Source organism: Dichomitus squalens (genome assembly GCF_000275845.1).
Source record: "Dichomitus squalens LYAD-421 SS1 unplaced genomic scaffold DICSQscaffold_89, whole genome shotgun sequence".
NCBI lineage: Eukaryota > Fungi > Basidiomycota > Agaricomycetes > Polyporales > Polyporaceae > Dichomitus > Dichomitus squalens.
In genome coordinates this window covers 82,043-90,421 of record NW_006766971.1, presented here as the reverse complement: position 1 = coordinate 90,421, position 8,379 = coordinate 82,043, and the positions used below count along the sequence as shown (strand labels likewise).

The window sequence follows — 8,379 nt, the reverse complement described above, 5'->3', positions numbered from 1 at the left end:
CTGTACTACTCATGTGGTACACACACAGCTTCGCTGTGTACGCACTGCTTCTCTGTGCGACTGTGCATCCTGGGAATGTACTGTATAGTACTACGTAGCCACAGATGTACAGTAGTATATATAGGGGACCTCTGTACCCCCAATCTACAGTTCAGTTCACTCGAACATCTCCTCTCATCGCTCTTACAAGCCTCTTACAATCAACCAACCCTTCTAGGTGAGTTGCAGGCTATCCGCTGTCGTTGCCACCTGTGGGAGAGGCCTTCGCCCCCCGGGTTCAACAAACCCAACCCCAAGCCCTCCTTTCATAGACAAACAAAGGACAGGGAGGGGTTAATATTCGCCGGTTCGACCAATCTCTCTGGAGACGGAGCACTCTTCGGATTGGTGCGTGAGCTTGTGTTCTGAATCACCGTCAAAGTGCTGCTCTCATTTCAAACGGTCTCAACCCCCAGAATTACCTTCAGTCAATGTTCGTTGCGCTGCATTCTCCTCTTTATGAGGACTTGTATGTTGAGTTGGCGCCTCAATGGGACGCACATAGGATGTGGTTCAACCTGACACCAAGGGCTGACTAGTAGAGCATAGCATGCTGGCAATTTTCAGTCCTGTCGTTCTGTCATGTTGTATATACTGTCGCTTGTTTATCTCCACCCAATATCTTCCTATAGTCGCCGGTCAGTGATCTATGGCTCGAGCTGGCTGGCAAGCATGCATGCGCTCATGAAAAGGCCGGCCACACTAGAAGTACCGTACAACACAGGACTGACTTCGTTAAATTTGTCTGAGACGCTCAGTTCAGGTAGTATGAAGACGATGATGCTCCCAAGCGTTTCTGATTGGCACGCAGTGTCATATCGGCTACGCACACAGAAAATGGCTGGCAAGTTCGTAGCTCAATACTTCGTGCACAAACCCTGTGACCATGCATGACATTGGGTCTCAGGTGCTGAGCACAAGTGATTCTCGTTGCACGGCATCATAATTGTTGGACATATATATACTACAATCCTGCCATTATAGCAGACAACGGCTCGCCTCTCTGCTCCACCTCAGAAGTCTTGAGTCCGTCACAATTGTTGCGGGAGACGCAGAAAGGAACCCATTGCATCATACCAGACTTCGATCCCGGATGCCACAAGAAGAGGGTTTCTAGTGAGCTGCTGAGCGTCCTGGCGAGAGAGGCGGCAATCATATGTAGACAACCGGTAAAGTCGTTGAGCTGTACCTCGTCGTAATACATGTAGTTGCCTTTTAGCCAATTGACATTGGGCAACGGTGTCGTAGATAGGTCCAAGTATAGCTTAAGAGTTCGCAGATGTGCGAGATGTGCAAGAGAACTCGCGACGACATCCTGCGTAACGATATTAGTCGGTGCAAACGAACGCATATAAATACGCTCAACTGACCATGACCACGTCATCACTCTCTCCTTCTAGCCGATAGCGGATGAGAGTTAGACGACGAAGACGAGGGAATGCGACAGCGAGATATCGCAGCATGTCACGCTCTCCAGCGTCCGCATCGTACTCAAGCTCGAGTTCGGTTAGGTTTGGGAGGCGAGACCGTCGTAGCACACTGAACATCTCAGATGATGTCAGCGTCGCATAGTCGTATTGTCGGAAGCTGTGTTCCAACCAGTGCCTCTGGAATTGACGTGGACAGCAGGACAAGGTCAGGGTGTGAACGGAGAGAGGAAGACAGTCATAGAGACCGTCGCCGACACGTGGGTGGGATAGCGCCATATGTTGAAGCTCTGGCCATGGAAACGAGGAGGAAGCGGTGAGCTCCGGTGGCGACAACATTTGCGCGGATGCACCGCCTGCTATAGGTTCCTTGTTCCTCCAGAGCTGGTCGGAGTGCGGTAGGGTAAGCTCGAGAACGAGGATGCGTAATCGGGGCATGTTGGAGAATAGGATGGTACAGGGACTAGTCGGATACGTCCATTGCGCTCCGCGGAGCCGCAGTTCGCGCAGGTTAGGCCATTCCCAAGCCGACATCGCGAGTAGAGGGGCTGGCTCACTGGGAAGTACCAACGTCTCCAGCGAGTTGTGAAGCCAGCTCAACACCGTAGACAAGGCCTGCCCTTCGGCCGAGCCTAGAGGGTAGACATTGCGCGATTCCCAGACCTCGTACCGAAACGAAGTGAGGGAAGAACAGGACTCGAGATGGAAATTGTCCGATGGAAGCTGCGCGGGACAGAAAATAGGTCCAGAAAGCACGAGCCCGTCTATGTGGGGAAGGGATAGTATGGTTTTGAGCGTCGACCAAGAAACTCCGTGGATGAGTTTCCGGCGCATGTTCAACGACAGAGTGCGCAAGGCCGGCATATGCTGTAACACATGCTCGAACCATGGTCCGCAGAGCACCCCACAAAGATAGGGGTCCTCTGCGTAGAGCAACTTAAAGATAAGCCCGTTGCGCCGTCTCCCAAGGAACTCTTGGTACCCAACCGTCTTATCTAGGCACTCGTCAATGATTGTGAGATCCCTAAGCAGACTAATCTCAACACCGGTTGTACAGCGATCGCGACGAGCCTCCCACCTGATATATGGCCATATGGTTGAAGGTATAAAACGTTCATACGTTTCGTAGGGACGAGGGACCTTCCGGATAACCTTGGCGAAGATGAACGGCTTGCAGGCTTCGCGCAACAAGCGACACGTCATGGAAACTGGAACTAGTCCACGCGCGGATTGTAGCTCCTGGAGGATTTGTAACAACACATCGTCGTTCAACAGAGGGTGTCTGACATGATAATGAGACCGGAAGAAACCAAAGCACTGAGTCACGTACATAGGATTCATGATAATGTCCACAATGTCAATCGAACGACGTGTGTGGACAGTCGTCATCGGTTGCCTGCCCTAGAGCGCCTAGCGCCTGAGCGCTCACCCGTTTTGAGCCATTGCTCTCGTCCCAGTCCAGTCTCAGCCCAAGACAACAAGACATCGACCGTCCGTCTTGCACAGGGGTACTATGTACCATTTTGGATATTCTCAAAAATGACAAGTAATTGCGACGGTAGGTACATGTAAGGCTCCCGAAGTCTGCAGCTTAGCGGCGCCGGCGGGTTAGCAACTGCAGCTCCACACGTTCCCCTCGCATCGCACCTCGAGTCTGGTCTCCGATCCGCCACGCTAAAAACGAACCAGTCATACCCGTCTATATCTCGCGGCTGAAGCAGGTATGCCTGATCGCATCGCCCACCGCCCGAGAGAGAACACTTGTCGCTCTGTGCAGGGCAGCAGTAGACCTATCGGCGTCTTCCCTCGCTCGAGGGTCCAAGGCCGAATGCGCGGTTGGGTAAGCCTCGATCGGGGAGTATATCCGTAGTGCAGAAATGCCTTGAGCGTGCGCAGGGGGTCGAGCTCAGATAGCAAGCGGCCAAAGTCATCCTGAAGGGAGGTCGTCAGGTTCAGATGAAATAGCCACACGAAAGTGTTAAGCAATAGACATGACTCACAACAGCTCGGAAGTTCACATCGTCAATGGTCTTGCTTGAGTGATCCGTAAAAGGGGGAGGTCATGATAGACGCAGTGGAGCCGGCTATGCTTGTACTCGCGACAGCCTGGGTCTAAGGATTGTTGATGGCTCGATATCGATGGACTTTTAAGGACGTCAAGAGAGGGAATGCTACTTCCCGGTGTCTCAGCAAGTCGTGTTCGCCCTCGTAAGCGTTGTACTCGAGCTCCAGATGCGCCAGCTGAGGCGTCAGGCACTGACCGAATGCATATAGCCTCTCCGACGAGTCCAAGACGACGTACTTGTACCGGTGACGGACAGCCCCGGAGCCGTCCAAGAAGAGCTTCTGCCACTTGTGCTGGTGATCTTCAGACATGGATCCTAGGCATCAGGTAGAGGGCGAGAGGCTTGAGTGTCCTAAGTCGATTGGCACGGAAGATGTTCAGGGGGATCGTGTGCACGTCTGATTTGACCAGGCACTCAGAGTATGCGATTCCTGTACTGGGATGCGTGACGTTGAGAGGCCTCGCGGCGGCCTAAGTGACACGATCTTGAGTATCGCGGCCACGGCTCCTAGAGCTCTGAATGCGGGACACCTACCCGGGTTCATGAAGTTCTATCGATCGCGGATGCCACCGTGAGGTCTTCCTCGTTTGCGGGTTCGTCCTCCGTGTCTGCATCAGCCCCCGCCGTGCCGGTGTTCGCACTCGCAAGACGTCTGCGTCGAATACTTCATGAGAACGTGGGCACGCGGCCTGTCCTTGAAGGATGAGACGACGAGATATCCCTGCGAGGACAAGGGTGAGTGGATACCCACCTGTGCGTATGCATATATACGGGGTATAGGTCCTGAGTGCTTACATGCTGGAGTCAAACTCGGCATTGAGGAGAGTTTTCAGACCTCAATATTTCGACATTGACAAGACTAGTGAGGGGCAATAGGACGGTCGTATGCAGGATGATGGCGATCTGGAGTTGTCAGAGACTTTTGAGCGCCGAGAGCTTGTCCGAAGACAAAGATGACTTTGCCGACTTTTCCTGTCTTTCTGTCATCCAGTGTCAAGCGCAAGCCTCCCATACGCCTTATCGTCACTGCAGCGACGGGGAGTCTATGCACAGGATACCGGTCCTCGTTCAACGAAGTCGCCTGTCACTCCGCCGACTGCACCGGTGACCTGGAGCGCTGCGTGCGGGCGAACAAACGTCGTGAAGTAGTCCGTTCGGCCAACGAACAATGATGGGCTGTCTACAAGAGGGCTTAGTATGCGGAGCGCAAGAGAAAGGATGCTGAGAGACGGACACAAGTAGAGGTACGTTCTTCTATGTCGCGCACAGACGAATTCCAACCGCGTATGTGCACGGGAACCGGGTTGCAGGCGGATCCAGTTCGACCTCATACCGCCTCTTCCGGTCACTCTGGCAACTGCCTATCCTCCGTCTCCGCGATGCCAACCTCCCCAATCCTGATGCCGAGAAGACGATGGCGACAATGAGCAAGGTCCCCGACGAGCACGAGAACTCCTCGCTCCTCACCAAGCTTCACGAGCTGGTCTGCCCCCTTCGCGCAATTCGACACATTCCCAAGACATACAAGATCTACTCGGATTCTCGCTGCTTCCTCACATTCTTCGTTGTTCTAGTCGCTTTCTTGCTCCCAATGAATGATCTGGGTGAATTAGTTGGGGGTTGAGAGACTCCGAGTTTGGGATAGACAAGATGCCCCTTGGCTTACCTGAAAACTGATGTGGACATGACGGTGGATCTGCCTTTCCAATGTGAGTACCTGTCTTGGCATCCTCTGCTTGCATCATGTGCTTGTGTATACACCGTCTATGCTATCCTCACGGGCGCGGGGCAGTGTGTGCCTATTCGGCTTACACTGTCTCGTGAGTGGGTATCCTAGCTACGGAAGTGTACTTCTATTGCTCAATCATTTGGAAGAGACTACACACTTCCGGAGACTGTGATGTCGCAAACAACTTCTACGAATGTTTCGGCTCAGACGACCTCCTTCTCCGCCCTGGCAAGGAGCGCGTCGTCCGCCACAGAATGACTGGGCCGTCGAGGGCGGTTCGCCCACGGCTCGTGCGCAGGCATGCCACGTTCGCGGGCCTCCCGGAGACCCGCGTCTGCGCCGACCCTCAGGTGTGGGCTTCTCAAGAACTTTGCACCTCTCCCTGCACACGCCCGGGTCGCCTTTAGCGACAGCCGCGACGGTGGGCACGCCCTATAGCCCGTTGCAGCCGGGGCGGGCGTGGTTTCTTCGCCGAGCATCCCGGGCTTGTACGCACGTTTCTCCCCGACGTCGATGCCGGGGTCAGCTATCCGGTTCTGGCCTGCGAACGGGAATAGAGGGAGCGTGTTTGCGCAGTATCAGAAGAGTAGGCGTCTTCCTACCGGATCGCCGCCTCCGCCGCCGAGAGGGGCGAGCAGCTTGAGGCACTCGAGTTATGTGAGTGCGAATAGGAGCGTAGGTTCCGCGAAGGATTATTGATGCACTGTGGTGGGGACAGGCGCATTGGTGACTGATCGATCGCGGGGGACATGAGTTGTGGCGGGATTCGGATAGCTACTGTGTTATCTATTGCGCTGTACGTACTTGGCGTTGGGCATCATAAGATTAATGTTACGCTGAGGCTTCAAGAAGTGGCGGAGGTCGCCTCCGACCCCGCGCATCACGCTCGTCACACTGTTCGAACTTAGTCCAGCCCACGGAATCGCGGCGGCAAATGACTCCTCCGCCGCTCATGATCGTCGATGCGTCGAACCTCAGTTCTGCTTGGGCTCTCTAATGATATCTGATCAAATCAAGCCTTCCTTTGGTTTTGTTATCTGTCGAGCGCATTCTCAGGCCCGAGGATCTTAGTATCGCTATGACTCTGAGGCCTCGTGGCTCTGGTATTGTAGTCGCATCGTGGGCTTGCTCTCGCCTCGCATGCTATTGCGACCGGGTGGCACCTCTTGAGAAGTGATGGGGTATGGAGGTGAGATACCACGCGTCTCAACAGCTGAGCTCTGCGCACCCCGCTTCAATTCCCCGCGATACCACGGCATGAGCGGTGCCAGGGGTTCTGCTGCCGGAATTCTGGATCCTAATACACGCATTTGTCTTGGAACACTTGTACTCTCGAACGAGGTATCCAGGAGGAGCCTCGTTGCGTTGTATCGATGGCGGATGAAGTAGTCTTGCACCGCTGATCCTCCGTATCCGTCGTACAGCTGTTCTTCGTCCGCCGGGGGAGTTTTCGCTTGGCGTGACTGTGCTTAGACCTGCTTCTAGGATATTTGGCTGATTCACCACTGTGAGTTCTTGTGTAAGCTGAGAGATCTTCCACTGGCGATCCCACCCCATAGAGCATCTGATGGACGACAAGGATGTCGGCGCGCCCTCACATATGCCTTTTTTGGCCGGGACGCACACACAATTACGCTGCTTTCTTCAGCGATTCGTCTGCGGTGACCGAGACAATCGGAATACGTGTACTCTCCTATAGGGGCACATGAACGCTTGCACAGCATGCTGAACCCAAGTTGGAGGTGCTGGAGAAGCGGAACATGAGCGCTTGAAAGAATCCGGAGCATGTCAGAAGCACGTAGTATCGGTGAGTGCCAGTTCATGCAGTCTCTCGGCTTCCACACGTGTACACAATGATGAGGGCAGCATCGGAGGGACAGTATTCGAATAGATGGAGGTATCCGGCAAGAGAGATAGTCATTGGGATTGGGATGGGAGACTACGAGTTCCTCAAGCTCTGGCAAGGGGGAAACTCGGAAAGTATCCAGGCGGCCACATAGGTTGGATGGGCCGATCCCGAGGCAAGGCAAACAGGAGGAAATTTTTGCGTACCCTAGGCATTTCATACACTATGTCTATCAGAGGTGCATCGAGACTTGGCGGGTAATCGCCATCCAGCATGAGCGCACGCAGTCGAGTCCAATGGAGACCTGAGCGCTAGAATGGCTGGGGAGACGTAGATGTTCGAGAGACGGATGTAGGGTTTGTACGAGGGCCGAAAGTGACTCTCGCTGTACCTCGATATGTGACCGATACTCGTAAATTAAATGTGCCTATATGAAGGTCGTGAGGCGGGGTAAGTGGTCGAGAGGTATGTTCCGGGAGGGCGCCTCCCGTGGAGAGAGCTGGAATCTATTGATGGTGCACTAGGCGTGTTCAATTCTTGTCGCTCGCTCATTTCCTCGCGCGCTTAACGGGCGCGATTCAAGGTCAGATCAAGCGCCTGTAGCACAGCAAGCAGAGGGGGGCAGGCGGCGGGTGCAACATGACCACATGAGGGTCGCGAGCTGGGACTAAGGAGCGCCGCGAAAACTTGACGATTCGAAATCTAGAGAGCTCTATGACTCGAGACGCGGAGTCGTCCCGCAAGGTTTTGGGTCCAATTGCCATCAGGCTTACAGCGGCAACCCCAGGTGAACCGTATGCATCTGTAAAAACCACCTTTGCGAATTATACCTATTCAGTACAAATTAGCTCTTAATAGACACAGTAGTTGGATAGTGAAAAATAGTGCAAAATCGAGAGGTCCCCAAAAATAATTGCACTATTTTGCACTAATAATGCAAATTAGTGCAAAGTAGCACTATAGTAGACGGAAATAGTGCTACAGTAGACGGAAATAGTGCTATAGTAGATGTTGATAGTAGTGGATAGAGTGGGTCTATGATCTCTGAATGGTGTAGAAATGCTTTATATGACCTCAAAACCATCTGTTTATAAGCCCCAGATGCATTTAAGGTGCTGGAAAAAATATATAAAAACAATGTCCTCAGCCAGTCTTGAACCCTCAACCTCACTTTCACATGACACCTATTCCGAGATGGTGCTCTATGCCACTGCACCATCAGAGCTTATATAGAATCTACTCACAGGTACTATATATATCCATTTTGCTAGA

General features: G+C 53.3%; 3 protein-coding genes across 3 annotated transcripts; all 3 read right to left on the bottom strand.

The window, feature by feature from the left end:
* Positions 1 to 1,400: 1,400 nt before the first annotated feature.
* On the bottom strand, positions 1,401 to 2,798 carry DICSQDRAFT_72213 (uncharacterized protein; the record flags this gene model as incomplete). Its single annotated transcript, XM_007371124.1, has 2 exons — positions 1,401 to 2,490; positions 2,545 to 2,798. The coding sequence occupies 2 exons, from the start codon at positions 2,796 to 2,798 to the stop codon at positions 1,401 to 1,403; spliced, it is 1,344 nt and encodes a 447-aa protein (XP_007371186.1).
* A 279-nt stretch (positions 2,799 to 3,077) lies between these two features.
* On the bottom strand, positions 3,078 to 4,406 carry DICSQDRAFT_141531 (uncharacterized protein). Its single transcript, XM_007371123.1, has 4 exons — positions 4,328 to 4,406; positions 4,067 to 4,253; positions 3,467 to 4,002; positions 3,078 to 3,398 (listed from the first exon to the last, which is right to left on the bottom strand). The coding sequence occupies exon 3, from the start codon at positions 3,840 to 3,842 to the stop codon at positions 3,579 to 3,581; it is 264 nt and encodes an 87-aa protein (XP_007371185.1). The 5' UTR covers positions 3,843 to 4,002; positions 4,067 to 4,253; positions 4,328 to 4,406; the 3' UTR covers positions 3,078 to 3,398; positions 3,467 to 3,578.
* Positions 4,407 to 5,464: 1,058 nt separating this feature from the next.
* DICSQDRAFT_175247 (uncharacterized protein) lies at positions 5,465 to 6,142 on the bottom strand (the record flags this gene model as incomplete). Its single annotated transcript, XM_007371122.1, has 3 exons — positions 5,465 to 5,802; positions 5,864 to 5,964; positions 6,066 to 6,142. The coding sequence occupies 3 exons, from the start codon at positions 6,140 to 6,142 to the stop codon at positions 5,465 to 5,467; spliced, it is 516 nt and encodes a 171-aa protein (XP_007371184.1).
* Between the last annotated feature and the right edge of the window lie 2,237 nt (positions 6,143 to 8,379).